The sequence below is a fragment of the Opisthocomus hoazin genome, chromosome 19 (assembly GCF_030867145.1).
Source record: "Opisthocomus hoazin isolate bOpiHoa1 chromosome 19, bOpiHoa1.hap1, whole genome shotgun sequence".
Taxonomy (NCBI): Eukaryota; Metazoa; Chordata; class Aves; order Opisthocomiformes; family Opisthocomidae; genus Opisthocomus; species Opisthocomus hoazin.
In genome coordinates, this window is record NC_134432.1 from 11728694 (window position 1) to 11744762 (window position 16069).

Sequence of the window (16069 nt, forward strand, 5' to 3'; positions counted from 1 at the left end):
TATTTGTTTTCTTTTTATACAGAAATCATACACACAGAACTTCAACCTGAAACTTCATAACAAAAAAAGTCCACTAATTTAAGGAAAGCATTTTGTTGTGCAAAAAGTCCCTCCCCCCTCCCCTGTTCACCGTCATCTACTGAGGGTCTCACACACACACATAAAGTTTCCTTCCAACGGGCGAGTTGGTAAGAAAGAGTCCTCCCTATGTACAGTGATTAGAGAGAAGCTGGATACAGTGCTGGCAAGAGGCATTAGGTGATTGCCTCTATCTGGAAGTGTCCATGTTCTCCTCCTTAAAGTTACTGCAGTGCTCTATAACTTTCCTATGGATAAAACAAGGACAAGGAGAGAGGGTTTAGTTTAAAGCTTATTGCATGACAGTTGTGGGACAGTAACGTAAGAACTGTCCAACAGCTTGAATCTAGGTAAATGTACACTACTTGCAGCTGGCAGTCTCTTGTGAGATACGCGTCAACTGGCATTTGTGTCAAAACCAGAATACTCCACAAAAGCAGCTTAGAGCTCACAGTTCATCCCCTCAGAATTTCAAGTCGTGTTGGTATCCGTCCAGATCCCTACGTGACCGTTCATTCATCACTCCTATAGCCAAATGGGCCGGTAACTAGGACTCACATCAGGAAACACGTGCCTCCAGATGTTAGTCCTTCACTCTGCTGTCATCTGTCCCTGCTTTTCCTGTTCTTTTCACTCCCCATTCATGCAGTGTCCCATCACCGTATGCACGCTGCCTAACTCAGAGCCTTGTGCAGGCTTTGGTCGCCTCCAGCATTCAGGAACACTTCAGCTCGGGGAACGCCTGCTGCCCGCCCACAAGGTACGTGTGCCCAGCCGCGCTCTGCCTCTCTGTTACATTCACCCCACAGGTATCAAATTGTAGCGCTTGGTTTGCAATGACTGGAAACTGCAGCTGGCTTTTAAAACTCTGAAAGAAAGACTCCAGAGGGAAGTCACGTAACAAAGTAAGCTGGGGAAGCTCACAAAGGTGACAGACTCTCTCCACCTTTGGAAGAATCCTCTCATTTTTACTGGGCAGTCAGCGATTTTAGTGACAGGCCAGTATGATTCTGGACAGTGAGCGCACACAAGTATGGAGAACAGTGACTGGAGACTATCGGTGTAAGAGATCCAATTAGCAGTGTGGCTCCCCTGCCCAACAAGCCCCTTCCATAACCGCTCTGCCCAGCACCCACCAACCCTGAACAATCTGTGTGTATTGCCCACCTATAAACAACTCTCTAGTATTCTGTTTTCATCCTCTTTCCCCTTCTCCTATGCTCGCTTCTCACCCCTCGTACACATCAGTACAGGCCTTTCTTTGGTAGCCTTACTTGATGCAGAAGAACAAAAACTAAACTAAAGCTAAATTGAATGTTTGATGATAGTACACTGGTTTCCTACCGGGCCATTTCCTTGGTCTCCTGCCGTGCTGAGGCCATTTTAATCATGTCCTTCAGAAGGGGAATCCCACCTTCTTTGATCAGCAGTGGGCAGTACTTGTCAGCTGGAGAGAAAAAAATGAAACAGATCCTTGTGAACCTTCAAGGAGTGGTATAAAGGGTGGCAGGAGTGCAAAGACAAGCCTGTGGCCTGAGAAGCCACAAAACTTTTCTTTTCTATGAAGCCAGCCTGCAACCGACACAAAATGGCTGAGAACGTAAGAGCATGGCCAGAACAATCACAACGTTGGAGGAATTTCCTACGCACTGTCTCATTGTTTCTTGTTTGGCTGTGCTGCCCGGACATTCCTGCATCATTCAGAGAAGGTTCTCTCTACCTATACAGCTAAACTGGGAAGGCTTCTTCAGCTAACAAGGGCAGATCCACCCCCTTGACTCTTACAGTGCAGCGGATGTGATTTTGAAAAGGGAACTTACGGTAGACAGAGACCAGGTTGTACAGTGCCCAGGTAGCCCAGTGCTGGCTAACTGGGGAGATCCCTTGTGGAAGAAGTCGAAGGATTGGTTCAAATGACCTGCACAGAAACATTGCAGACGTTGTTAAAAATCCAAGAGCTGCTTCTTTCAGCACCTTTGCCACTCAAAGCGATACAAACTCTGCTCACAGACACCACAGCAGTAAATCCGTTGGCATGTCAAAGATTCTGGCATCCAGACTAAGGCTGTGTCACACGGCAATACTGGCAGGCTCACAGCCCCCCCCACGCTGGCAGAAGCAGGGTGCCCAGATAAATAGCTGCAACAAATGCAACTGAGAACTGATTTCCATCCTCTGTCAGTTGTTTCCTCATGCCTGCTGAAACCCAGCAGCACTGCTCTTTCTGCAGAGGGGCCAAAGCAAAATTATACCCAGCCAAAGCTGGCTGCTCACGTGCAACAGCTGCTGCGTTTTTTCTGGCAACAATAACATGTCTATTCTGTAGGACAGGCACTGGAATGCCATTCATTCTGGATCCCGGCCAGGCACTAAGGGAATACAGAGTACCTGACACCCTCTCACAGGAAGCGATTTGGAGGATTCCACCGGTTTTATTAACCCTTGAAGGGATTCCTGGGAACTGTGTCTAAATATTCCCCAGAGGAGCATGAATGCTACAGCAATCCATGTGACTTTCACAAGCAAACAGACTTGTGCAAAGGGCACCAGTCTCAGAAGAAAATGCTTAAGCAGTCCTGGATAGTCAGATCCTGGGTTTCCTGAACTAGGCAATTCCTCCAGAAACGTGCAGAAATCCTGCTGGGCTCCCACACTTCTCCCACAGAATCGCTAGGCAAAGTGTCTAACTTCAGCAGCCTGTGTAACACGTTTCAGAGGAAGATGTAAAATCCTCACTAAAGAACATGTCCCTGAGGATGTTTCTCATTCCAAGCAGAGCCTCCATGCTGGGCTACACCACTTCCCTTCTCTCAGTTGGTGCTTGCTTCCTGTGACAATCCTGGCTCGTAGGTGAGTGGGCCAAACTTTTCTATTCCTCACCTGTAATTGATATTTCTCCTGGAGTTGATATCCCAGCTCTGGATGGCTGCCCACATCCTCTTTACAACTTCCTCTCGGTGGGGCTCACATATACCCCAAGCCTCTGGACCATCAAACATGATATGGGAGAGCACACCACAGGCATTATAGGATACCTCAATCCCATCTGCTTTGCTCTCCAGCAGGTTGCTGCCGAGACAGAAGAGATCATTTAGCGGTGCTGATGCACCAAAGGTTTAAAAGCCTCCAGGTGATTCAGCAGCAGAGCTCCAGGGCATTCACCCTGCCCCAGCCCAGGTGTTCATTAGCCAGGCACTCACCTGAACACACTGATGAACTGGGAGGTCATGAGCTGCGGGCGGAGCTCCTTTACCTCTGCTACATTGCCCAGGAGGCCCAGCATATTACGATGCAGCTCCTGTTTCTCTGGGAACTCCTAAGCAAACAAATAACAGGATTGTACAAAAGCTGGGTCATAGTGATGCTAAGAACAAGTGACCAGGGAGAAAGATTGTACAGCATGTCTAGAAAGGTAGAGTATTTTTGAGTAGTCAGCAATGGCTCTTTAGCAGGTGCCAAATGGGATCTCTGGTGTTCAAGGCACGTGTGAAATGAGAGATCAAGGCCAGGGCCCAGTATTCACTGCTGCTCTACTTAAGGGAGACCGTGTACAGCATGGGGAAAGAGGAAGATGTGCTGAGTGTAAGTTTCTCTGCTCTTCTACTGGTTGGGTGGATGGATGTGAGAAAGAAAAACATGTGCACGCTTTTTATTTTCTGGTTGTGGAACACAGGAAGTATTGCTTATAGATCAGCATAGCCAGAGATCCTGCCCAGGCACCTGCACCTCCACTGCTCATGTCAGCATTCCTCTAGAGGAAAGCAGGCATACGTACTTTCAAGCACTCCAAGAAGAGTTTCATGCCGCTGTAGTTAAGGAACATCTCACAGTTATCGGGGGTCTCATCAGTGATGTTCCAGAGGGCACTCCAGGAGAACTCCATCACCTGATCGCACTACGGAGCCGAAGAGAAAGGGACAGAAACAGAGCTTGGCTAATGTGGGAGCCCAGTGCAAACCAAAGACTTGCGTTTCCTCTCTGGTATCACCCTAGATGGCTCCAGAGGTAAGAAAACCTTATTAATTTTTAACTTGTCAGCAAGTGGGTTTTTTGTTTAATATTTTTGTTTCCCTGTCACATTCCCCTGCCCTCACCCTGGGATGGGAAATTCTGCAGCACTAGCTGAGATGTCTTGTGTTTGTTAGAAGCTGAGCTGGCGCTCTGGACTGATCTCCATGCCCAAGTCAGACTGAAGAGAAAATACTGTATGTGTACATTTTTTCTGGGGAAACACTCACCGTTTTATCAGCCAGCTTCTTCTGAATCAACTTTAGCATTGTCTGTGGGCAGAGGAAGGGGAAGAGTGAGAAACGGTTCAAGAATCACAGAGCTAAAACTAACTACTGTAGTACTGCAGGGCTGGCCACAGCCAACCGGCACGTGCACGAGGTTTCGATTCCTTGCAGAGAACCTACTGGATGTCTCCTTCTCTACACCACTGGGACTGGGCTGTGTTCAATGTTGCAAGCACTCACAGAGCTGAACTATGCCACAGTCCCCAAGCTGTCAAGTTTGCAGACAAGTCAGTTTTGATCTGTATGACAAAGTCTGGAATGCGGTATAACTGCACCAAAGCAGTGCCTCCGCAGCTCTTTGAAAAGGTGAGGGGTATGGGTTTACGCGAGCTGGGAGGCTGATGCAAACTCGGGGAGATGCAGAAGCAGCTAGTCACAAGGTGGTACCAGTTTGGGAAGTGATATGGTGTGGTGAAGAGGCAAGGTCTAAGGTTATACTGCTTCCCTCACAGACAGTGTATCTCCGGGATTTGCGTCTTCCAGCGCTGGTAAGGAAGTAAAAGATGTCTCGTGGAGGGGTCGGTTCCAGGAAAGGTTACCATTGCTAGGACACCAGGTCCCTCCTGTGATGCTGTAAGGTGGGATCAGTGGCTGGATGCATTTGGTGGACTGCTGCAAGGGAATTGTGCTAGCCTGGGTTAAGGATAAGGAGACACCTTGGGACCATACCAACCATGACAAACCCCATCTTGCCCACAGCTTCTTTATGATCGTTGTCCACCTGGCAGACCAGAGCGTTACAGAGGTGTACAGCAATGCGCTGGATAGACTCATCCTGCCGGCTCTGGTTGAGGATGTTCAGCAGCAGCTCATTGACTCGCCGGTACTGGAATTCTAGCTCCTCGGGAATGCTGAAGTTGCACAGTGTCAGGCAGCAGTTTCGCTGCACCTGGGTCAAAAGGAAGCAAACGTGGAGCCAGGCTGCTAAGAAAACACAGACCCTGTCACCTCCCGTACCCTTGCTGCTTGGTACTGAAACCATCTTCTTGCTTGCCTATGGCCACTAAAATTTCTGTTACCCTCCTGTCTAGCACTCCGCTTTAGCTGTGCTGTATCAATACCCTCCTCTCTCTCTCCCTGTGACTCTAATCTCACACAACCACCCAGTGCCCATCACTTCCCAAGCCAGTTCCTCTCTGCCTGTAAGCTCTCTACGCAGCAGCTGCCAACCTGCAGCCCAGTGCCATCGTAGCGTACAGTGTCAGGTAGCTTCCAGTGCAGTGTGTCAGCATAACGTTGACTCAACGCCCCCAGTGCCCACACCCTTTTCACCCCACAGTCAGCGCTGGACATCTGTGCTGTGTGTTGTATACATGCTTTGACCGCTATCATCAGATGAAAAGGAGCCTTGCTATGATCACTTTCTTCCCCTTGTTTTGGAGAACATTGTGTGGATAAGGAGCATCCTGCATGGAATCCCCATCGCTGAGTGAAGGCAAGGAGCATATCTGGGCAATAGTTTCTCTGGTGTCTGCCTTGGCTCACGTCCTGCAGGCTTGGAAGACCTAGATGCTAACACCAGGCTAAAGACTTAACAGGGGGAAGGAGGACTATGGGAGCCGAGCGAGGCTGGGCTGCTCTTACTGTGACTTCCTGGTAGGACTCCATGCCGTTCAGCACCACCTGGATGACCTGGCGCCGCAGCTTTACGCTCTGCTCCATGCGGTACTCGGAGTTGGTCAAGTAGAACAGCGCCGCGCTGCCCGTCACCTGGATGTTTTTGTCATCCTTGTGGCACTTGAGGGCTGTGATCACCAGCTGCAGAGAAGCAACATAAAGCTTCAGTGCCACTGACTTTGCTGTTGAGTCTTGGAGTGACTGTTATGGCTGTGTGGGGCAAAAACTGCTACAAGCCTGCAAGGAACGTGTGGCCCAGGCACTGCAGGAACATGCTTATGAAATGAAGGTACCCAGTTCCACTGCACTACTGAGACTTTCTGCAGAATAGCCTGCTATGGTCTCCCAGGGTGAAGGAAAGACTGGGACTGCAAAATTTCCCTTGTAAGGGTGAGGTAAACAGGGCTTACCTGAAGGGCTCGCAGCAGCTGGCTGCAGCGTTCGATACGGGCAATGTCAAAAAGGAGGTTGATGGCTCGGGAGGTGATTTCTGGCCGGTGTTCAGTGTAAGCCTCAATAGCATTCAGGACTTGCTCTTCGTTCTTGTCTCCACTCACCTGGCATGGAAGAACAAAAGAGTCAGGCAAGAAATAATGGAGGAAAACCAACATGAGAATGGAACTCTGAGGGTAGATCTGGAAAGCCAAAGGATACAACTTTCCTCTGCCCTGCTAGTAGGATTAGGCCCAAGATGACAGCAAAGACGTTCAGTCACTTCTCAGCCCAGTGGGACAAGAAATGGCACCTCTGGGGCAGGAGGATGCTATTTACAAGTAAGACTCCTAATGTCTTAAATCCTTTTCTTATAGTTACAGACATCCTGGTCCTTGAGGAAGTATGATTTTTCCATGCCCTTCTCCAAGAGCCATGTTTTTTAACCCTTGTAAAAACCATGCGGGGTACAGGTCTTGCCTTCTGGCAGCTTTCCTGCATTATCAAGTAGCTATTGAAAGGTCAGAGCTTAGTTGTCCTACCCGAGACCCTAAGAGCTCCACTCTACTAGCAGCCAGTAATTTTCATGTTCTTTCAACTTCTATCAAGTACCCAATGCCAATGTTGTTGTGGCCTCATTACCTTGTAGGCTGGAATATGTGTCAGGCGGCAGAGAGATGTTTCAAAAAGGCCCAAGAACTGGAGTGGTCGTTTCAGACCCCGGAAGGGAGCAATGCTGCTTTTGGCTGGCTCAATGCTGTGGAAAAAGAAAGAGATCACTCATGTTGGTACCGTGTTTCTTCAGGTGTCTCCTGCCACAGACAGTCATCCACTCTCCATTCACTGACTGTACTGCTCTGTAACGAGAGTAATAGCTACACTGCAGTTGTACACCAGCCAGCTTGTCCTAAATGTAACACCAGACACTGATCCCAGGCGATCCCGAGTGAAGGGCTACATGTGTTCATCAGAAACAGCAGTAAGAAATCATGCAGACACAATGCAGCTTTCCCAGGTAGAACTGTCCTGGAAATTCACTAGCTGGGGTCAACATTTCCTCTTAGGAAAGGGATGTGGATTTGACTGATCCGAACTATTTGCGAACTGGAGTGCATGTCATCTGACAGACACACTAGTCTGCTTCTGTGATCATGCAAGAACACTTGCTTTGCTGCCATGTTCCTTGTTGACCAAGAGCCAGTATTTTTTCACCAGCCTGGGTGGAAAGGAGCTGGTACTGGCCCACTTGTTTGCTTTTCTGTTCGGTAAGTGCTTGGAGAAACGGAGGGCAGAGCTCTTGGCTGATCTGGAAAACCAGACCTCTACGTCTGTCCCTGCTGAGGTGCACCAGGATTTTCAAAGGTTGATCTGCCCAGTATCCAGGTCCAGTCTGAAAATATGCCTTAGATTCTAAGTTCCTAGAACACACAGACCTCCTATGAACATTGATGTATTGACTCAGTGTAGAAATGTTCTGTCTCAGAAGAGCCTGGATTTCAGCAAGGATAAGAATGTTTGATGTACTAAACATGTAAAGGGCCTTGGAAGAAATATAAACCACCGCAAAAGACCCCTGGAAGAATGTGTGTGGAAAAGAACTGAAATACTTCTTCAGATGTGCATGGGAGGCAGATAGGATGGATTCTTTATTACTCTTGAAAGTCCTTACATGTGTCACATGCAGAAATTTGGAAACTTAGAAGAGGGAACTGCTCTTAATTCATCTTTGACTGATCTGTCCATCCAAGGAGACCTCAGAAACTGCGATTTCCTTACCTTGTCTGGCCCATCTTCTCCTCCATACTTGGGATAGTGCAGTTCTCCAGCATGGTGTGCCCTGAGATATCAAGCGAAGTGAGGTTTACCAAGTTTTCCACAAACAGGTTTAGAACCCGCCGGGTCAGCTTGAATTTGTAATAACTGGACAGATGGTCTCGGGAAATATCCAAGTGCCTGCAAATGACAGGGAGGAGCTCAGAGCATGGAAAGCATTAGCTGAGGCTTCTGCCTCTCTACCAGAGGAAGATGACAAGCCAAGTGTGATTATTATTTTTTATTTATTTATTATTATTTCCTTCACAAGATACAGGAATGTGGTTCTGCAAGATCTGGCCCTGTGTCTAACCAAAGCATGTAGGTGTCTGGTAGAGGTCTGCTTAGAATGGAGCACAGTGAATCACCTGGCCACACATCACAAGGGAAATTGCTCCAGGCTCTGGAACTGCCTTTCCCGAGCTCCACCAGAGCAGCCACCTGAGCGTTTCTGCCTGGTGATTAACATGCACTAGAGGATCTTTGCATCCCCAGAAACATATGTTCTCATCCCACAAATTAAGTTACACAAGTTTTTGTCTGCTTCCCCAGTCTTAGTTTTTTTCCACCCCAGGCTATCATGCTGCCCTGATTTCATTTATCTTCAGGTATTTAAATGCTTAAGCTTTGGGGAAACCCCTGATGCTAAGGGAGTGGTGGGACAAACTGACCAGCTATCATGTGTGGGTGGAGTCCCTTAGAGGACAGGGGCTGCTCATGCCTGCCAAGCAGTAGCCAAGACCCTTGGGAGAGACTTTTCTAAACTGCCTAAGACAGAAGCCAACGTCCCACTCACAAAAGTGTCTTCAACCTGCTGTAGACCAAGCTTCATTGCAAGTCACTGGGAGTTAAAGTACTTGGATTTAGAAAATGTTACCCAGGATGCTCCCCGAGACTCCAGGGCATGCGTTAACGTAGTACCTCCTAGTGTCTGCAGCCAGCAGAGATCATGCTAAAGCCACGGGAAAGCATCCTTCATGTGAATAGTAAGGCCTTTCTCTGGCTTGGAAAGTCCTCGATCCCTTTCCTGACGCCACTGTGCAGTCTGAATAACAATTGTCTCAACTCTGTTTCAGGAAGTCACTTCACTGTCAACACTGTTAGGCCAGGAGTGCCTATTTATTTGCACTGCTTGTTCCCTTGGCTGCACCATCCAGGCACAGCGTGCTTCCACACAGCAGAGCGAGCAGACAGTCTGAGCTTGGAGTTATTCCTAGTTTTGACTCAGAGCCAGGCTTAAACTTTGGACATCCCTGTTCCACAGGTGGTTTGAAGGACCGAGTTTCACAGTGTGACTATAGCTACGTTAGTGTATGTACACATCCATAGCAATTTTTTTTGCCATCTCAGGTGTTCAGCTGTTCTTTTTGTTTGGCTGGCAGGTGAGGTGGTTGGTTTGGGTTTGGCTTTTTAGTGTATGTGGTTGTGGTGTGTGAGGGTTTTTTGGGGACTGTGTATTGTTGTTTGTTTTTCCAAGAGGGAGTATCTGCTAAGTGGTGCCCTTTTGCAAGCAAAATGCAGGCTGGCTTTAGACATGTCAGACACGTATAGCGAGTCACTGAGTGAGCCTGTTCATGGGAAGGTTTTTAACTTGAAAGCAGCAGTGGGTGGCTCTCCATTAGCAGGCAAGTAGAGCATTCCTAAAAGACCTTTCCCTATCAGTGGGAAAAGGATAAACAAAGAAGAACACATCTGCTGACCTGAGCTTGCGAAGCTGTGCAATCACTTGGATGTGCTCCTCTGAAAGGTCCATGTTGTAAAGCACTAAGGAAACCAGACTGTCCTTCCACTGGGTCAGAAATCCCACATCATTCAGCTGGATCCCAGAGAGATCAAGAGCTGCAAGGGAGGCCAAAGGCCGAAGCAACGTCTCCACGTTCACCCCTTCGATCAAGCGGCCCAGGTTCAGGAAGCGTAAGCGGCTAAAGCCTTCGAAAGTAAAGTCCTTGACCAAGACCTGGCGAGTGGGGTTCACCAAACAGTCATCTTCACAGCCTCCAGGGTTCTCCTCCTCATAGAAGATATTACAGCAGCCAAAGAGGCTAAGGGAGATAAGCGTGTGGCTGAAGCTCACCAAGGTTTGCAGACTCTTGGCTGTCAGCTTCTCACAGTTAGTCAGGTAGAGCTCAACAAGATCCTGGAAGTGAAATCAAAGTTAGAAGTATTTCACAGGTAGGGTGCCCACCCTGTTTGCTACGCCACCTCCCGCTGGGAGAGCCTGAGACCACATACCACTGAACTGACCAGGGCCCCCACCCTGTTCCCTACACTGGCTCTGGAAGCTGCGAAGGGAGAAGCTGAGGTTCTCCCAAGGAGAACTGGGAGGATGCAGGATGGAGTCATGGGAATCTCGGGGTGCCTGTGCAGCAGTGCTGCTATGCAAAGTGGCAGCAGGAGGCTGTCAGTGCAATACCACCTGCTTCCTGATGGCCTCCAGGTCCTGGTCCTGCACGATCTGTTCCCGCAAGTGGATCCGAGCTAGCCTGGTGCTCCGGGGATCTGAGAACAGGGTGAAGAAGCTTTCATGGGGTTCAAAGATGCTGTCCGTCTTCACCAACTCCACGTACCTGTATTGGGACAATGGTGTTAGCACAGCCTGACACACAGGCTTGGCTACAGCTCTAGCACCTTCACTGGTTAAGAGAAAATGTGTCCCAGTGTCTAAGAGCAGGCAGGCTCCCTCCTGCTCACCCAGAACAACCTTTGGGGTAATGGGAGCTGGCCTATTACCTCAACTTGCATAAAACTGACAATCCTTTGGAAAATCTCAGGCAAAGATTTTTGTAAGGTCGTGTGCATGTGAGCAAACTGGATTCTGGCAAGCACAGACTCCAGGATTTTTTTTTCCCTAGCTTTTTAAAGCCAGTAGTTTGATTTTTCATTTTCAGAAAATTAGCTGGCCAAAGTTCTCTGCCAGACTTTGTGGTCAGGAGTTCAGCCAAGAGAAACTGTGATAGCCAAATTATAAATCCCTGGAAACAGGTTGCTTTGTAATGCTATGGGAGCAGCAGCCTTAAAATGTAACATCTGTTAGCACTTTGCACTCTTATTTCTCTTTTTTGAGCAGAGAGTTTGAGAGAGAGTTGTAATGCTTCAGTGGTGGGAAACGGGAAGGCTGCTTTGTTGCTTACTGATGTTCCTGGAAGTCGCAGTGACTGTTTGTTTTACTCTGGGTTTACCTATGTGGAAATGGTGATTTCCACAGAAACTATAATGATATACAGCAGTACAATAACCCCCAGGAACACTTCCTTCTGAAGTTAATGCAAATCCTTAAATCAGCCCTACAAATTCTTCCCCATTTTTTTTTCCCCTTTACCATCACTCTTTTTAGAGAGCTATACTCCCCCCTTCCTTGAGCTCCCAGCTCCTTCCCAAACCAGACAACAGCTTCTCCACAGGCCCGAAACGTACTCATTGACAAGCTTGTCACAAATCTCGCTTGGCAAGAAGATGTCAGGGTGGAGCCGAAGAGTTTCGTTGTCCAGTAGGTAGCAGAGAGTCCCCTCCAAGTTGCGAAGGCAGTAATCCGTGCACAAGGTCATCAGCGACTCGGGGCTGTCAGATGCCATCTTGAGGGAAGTTATGGGAAGGGGGAGAGCAGAAGGAAGCTTTTGATTCAGTAGATCCTTTCCTCAAATGAAGTTCCAGGATGAATTTACAGGGACATCAGGACAGCTATAAGCAGAAGGAAAGAAAAGATGCGTTGAAAAGGCCTATTGGCAAGTGTCCCGCAAAGGTGCAGCACCAGCAGGATGCTGATAGTTGCATTTACAGCCCATCGCTTGCTGACCTCAGAAGAACCTGGAGCATTTTGGCCTCTCTGGCAGGAAGCCCTTGGCATCCGCCCCCCAGGGAACACTGCGGGAATGAGTGAACATGAAACAAGCTTGGAAATGAGGCTACACAGCAAGAAAAGGTTTCCTCCTTGCAGGGGTTATCTGGCTGAAAAAGGCCCTCTGAGAGGGAAGTGGCAGAAACCACACCGCTTGGTTTCCTTCAGAGTGGGCTGGACAAACCACCAGCAAATTTACTGTCGGGATGGTGCTTTGTGCAGCCCCAGTAGGATCTGGTGGCCCTATATCTTGTGCCTGTAATTCTGTCTGCCACCATTCCAAGCGAAATTTCCTGTCCAAGATGAATGTCTCTCTGCAGTGCCAAGCCAGAAGCCTCATGCAAGTCCTTGAACTAGACCGTGATGTGGATCAGAAGCCAGAGGGAAACACACAGACTGGTTTGGCTTCCCTCTGAGTGCAGCATAAAGGTTTATGCACGTGTTGGACATCTCTACATCCTGCTCCCTGGGACTTGCTCACCCAAACCATTCCAAATCTGTCACAAAAAAAGTATGAGTGATTGACCTGGAAAAAGGCAAGCCACTTTTGCCCTTCTTCATTTTTAGTACAGGATAAAGAAGGATGGGCAAGGCAGATAATTAGGGGAAGCTATTCCTGTCTACTCTCTTAATTGAAAAAATCTCATGGCTCTAGTGTTAAGACTCGCTCACTGGCGCCGAAGGAGGCTTGCTGGAGACTTGGAGGTGTTTAGCAGATGTGACTGAAGACCAACAATGCCATTCCACTTTCAAAGGGTCAAATCACATCAGAAAGCAACCCTAATGTGAACTCTCCTGTATATTTCCACGGGCACACAAATAGCGTGTTGAAATATTTATTTTTTTATGTAAGCCCTGTGTCTTATCAATAGGTCTGTCCCTGCTGGCAGTGAGAACGCTGCTGTCGTGGAGTCAGTTATTCTCCTATTCTCTGTGCTACATCTGAGCAGCCACTGCTGGGGAAGTTGTTGCAAAACGTTCTTAACTCTATTCCATTGCTGATCTTTATCCTGCAGCTGCAAAGATCGGGATTCTTGTCTGTACCTCCAGTCCTCTGCTTCTTTAAAGTCTCAGGTGCTCTCTCTTTCCTTCATTCCTGCAGCATCAGTATAAGATGGAAGATTTGAACTCTGTTTCCTCACCATAATCACTATCCCTGAAGGCACCCGGGGTGGGTCAGGCACCTTCCCTCCTGCTCTGCCCACTGTCTGGGCAATGACGCCTGTACGAAGGATCAGCTAAGGCTGCAGACGAGGTCACCTTTCAAATTCAGGCACCAAATGGTCTCTGTGGGTGACAGGAGCACAGCTGTGACTGAGCCTGCCTGACAGCCTGGACTCCTGGCCTTCTGATCCCTCCCTGTGTTGCAGAATGGATTTCCATGCAAACATGAAGGCAGCCCAAGCTGGAAATCAAAGCTCTTTTATTCTTCCTTCTGCGTTTCATTAGTTCTTTTTCTGAGGGCGTGTTTCGGCTCCAGAGACAGAGAGTTGGCCAAGGAATTAACCCAAGACAGAACGCAGCCTCTCTGAAAGCAAGCAGAGATGAGCAGAACTGCTCCTCGGAGGAATGGCCGTGCTGGATCACTCCTGCAGCATGCCCACCCGAGGCCTTGTCTCCCCAGGCCAAATCTCGTTCTAGGGTAAGCGGACAAAGCCTTACAGGCCGAAGCAGGCATGGGTGATGAACTGGACTTGTCTTTTGGCTTTACTCGAATTTGATTGATGGTTTCTCCTTCCTATAAGCACCTTTGGGAACTATATCTACAGGCAACTGGCAGGATCATCTTCCAGTCCCCAAATCCTTCAAACCCCACTGTGTTGTGGCCTACAGCTTTCACCAGTGGGGATCTCGGGCAGGTTCTCTGCTGGTTTTGGCTCAACGGGCAAAAGGTCTCCAAGCAAAAGCAGATGCTGAGTAAAAAAACCAAACCCATAAACTCAGTAATCACAAAAGTTGTACTTAACGTTCTGATCAGAGATAGTTTAAAGGGTGTCACCTGCTCTTCTGGGTCACCAAGTCCTGAGCTAGGGTCATAATAACATAAAATTATGACTTCTCATGCATGCCACAATAGCTCAGAGACCTTTGAGATGCATGTGGCACAAACACTGAAAATGAGTAAGACAGTGGGCCTCCAATTTTGAAAAAGAAGGAAATCCACAGTCCACAGCACTGTCCTTTGCAGTTAAGGCAGGAGAGAAGTCAAGGATGAACTGGGCCACGGAGCACAGGGCATTGTTTCACTGGCCCTGAGGTCCTGGCTAAGGGAATGCAGGTGGGAGGAAGTGGTCCTGCGCTCTGCACTGCGTCTGCTTTGGAGACGACTCCGCTTCACCTCCAGAACGAGTCCCTCTCGCAGATTTTGCCTGAAGTGTGCTTGAGAGAATCTTTCCAGAAAGGCAAGATCAACTGGAAGATCTGAACCAGCAGGAAAACGTGTTCTGCTACCCCTACCTGTCCCCCTGTGCCGTCAGGCAGAGGTCCCGCAGCCAGCGTTCTTCCCCTGTTTGCTACCGACGGCCAGAGAAATTGAAAACAAATTCCCACTGACAATCTATTATCACGTGCAGCTGGAAACGGCCAGTGCTTGGGACTTGTCCAAGCAGCTTAGAGCACTAAAGGGCAAGGACTGCCTTCCCGCGGCTCTGACAACCCTCTGTTCCCTCTCTGCTGAGACCAGCATAATGCAGCTGGTTGATCCCAGCCCTGGAGAAATCAGCTGCGCTTTAACTTCTGAGCTCCCCGTGATCCACCAACAAAATCGCATACAGAAGGTATATACAGAGAAAAGTGATTAAACCATCCCGGCAAAATAACAGCAAAGCAAAGCATTCATCCCCCTGATTTATTCGGGATATCTGAGCAGCACCCAGCGCTGCTGCCGTGACCTTTCGTACAGGACATGACAGAAGCCAGCCTAACCTCCTCGGTCAGACTCAAGACACAACACGTGGGCAGGCGGAGATGGAAGCAAGAGCATCAAAAGCTGCCCTGATCAATATTGTCTCTAGTTATAAGCTCAGTGTGTTGACAAAAATAAATGAACTAGAGATGCTGACGAATCATTAACATTTGCCTAATCATTATCCTCAGGCAGCTTTCCACAGGCACTGGATCAGCAAGCTGCCTGCCCAGCAGGCTGTCGCGCTGCTTTACAACGACGGGCAGCGAACTGCCAGGTGCGTGCCTGTTTTTGAAGGGCCAAAGACAGACATGCGAAACACGCTGAAAATTCAAGCGCAACAATCGAAAAGTGACTAGAACTGCAGCTGCCAATATTTTTTGCCATTTGTTTCTCCAATAGATTTGCCTGCATCTTAATGCACGAAGGAATCGCATCCCTTGGAGGAACAGGAGCAGCCACATAAGAGGCTGCGCACCCAACTACCCCCAGCCCTCTCTGCGGAGTCACAGCTCCCTCCCACCACACACAGACCCCAAGGAAGCCGCTGCACACGCAGCTCCGCTCTCCCCCACCACCTGCCCTCCAGGTCCAACCCGCCTCTTTGGCAAACATCACTTATTCGTAGGCTACATCCGCAGTGTGATGGCATCTCAGGCTGCACGGGCACGCGAGCCTTGGGACCGCTCTTGGCACTCCTGGGGCTGCCCGTGCCAATATTTTCTACCTTGGACTTCAGACTGATCTTCTCTCCCAGCCTCTGTCTCCAGGCGGCTGCCCGGAGCCAAGCCTGACTCACCGTGGCTCCATGCCAACGACATAACGTTTACGCTGCTGCTACAAAAACGACCGGCAGCGCTGACATTTCCAGCATCAGGGACTTGTCCAAGGAGAGCGCAAACAACACGCACCAATGCGAGCTGTTTACGGCGATTTCAGAATAACAAATTTAATGTAAATGCAGAGTTTGGCACAGGTTACGTTTCGAAGGGAAACTGCACCGTCATTTCAGCTGGCATCTCGCAGCCACAAATCGCTGTGTTTTTATTAATTGATGGGTCACCACAGCTTGCGCGGGGAAATGACTGGAGCATC

General features: G+C 48.8%; 1 protein-coding gene across 1 annotated transcript in view; it reads right to left on the reverse strand.

The window, feature by feature from the left end:
* ZER1 (zyg-11 related cell cycle regulator) overlaps window positions 1-16069 on the reverse strand; it is a 17434-nt gene continuing 1365 nt past the window's right edge. The window contains exons 2-16 of the mRNA XM_075439290.1: window positions 11649-11912; window positions 10651-10801; window positions 9935-10371; window positions 8199-8375; window positions 7065-7179; window positions 6401-6547; window positions 5958-6131; window positions 5047-5262; window positions 4317-4358; window positions 3854-3973; window positions 3279-3394; window positions 2959-3147; window positions 1899-1996; window positions 1423-1525; window positions 1-326 (exon numbers count right to left, since the gene is read on the reverse strand). Coding sequence (XP_075295405.1) covers window positions 269-326; window positions 1423-1525; window positions 1899-1996; window positions 2959-3147; window positions 3279-3394; window positions 3854-3973; window positions 4317-4358; window positions 5047-5262; window positions 5958-6131; window positions 6401-6547; window positions 7065-7179; window positions 8199-8375; window positions 9935-10371; window positions 10651-10801; window positions 11649-11806 — 2301 coding nt within the window. The 5' untranslated portion in view covers window positions 11807-11912 and the 3' untranslated portion in view covers window positions 1-268. The remainder of the gene's footprint in view (window positions 327-1422; window positions 1526-1898; window positions 1997-2958; window positions 3148-3278; window positions 3395-3853; window positions 3974-4316; window positions 4359-5046; window positions 5263-5957; window positions 6132-6400; window positions 6548-7064; window positions 7180-8198; window positions 8376-9934; window positions 10372-10650; window positions 10802-11648; window positions 11913-16069) is intronic.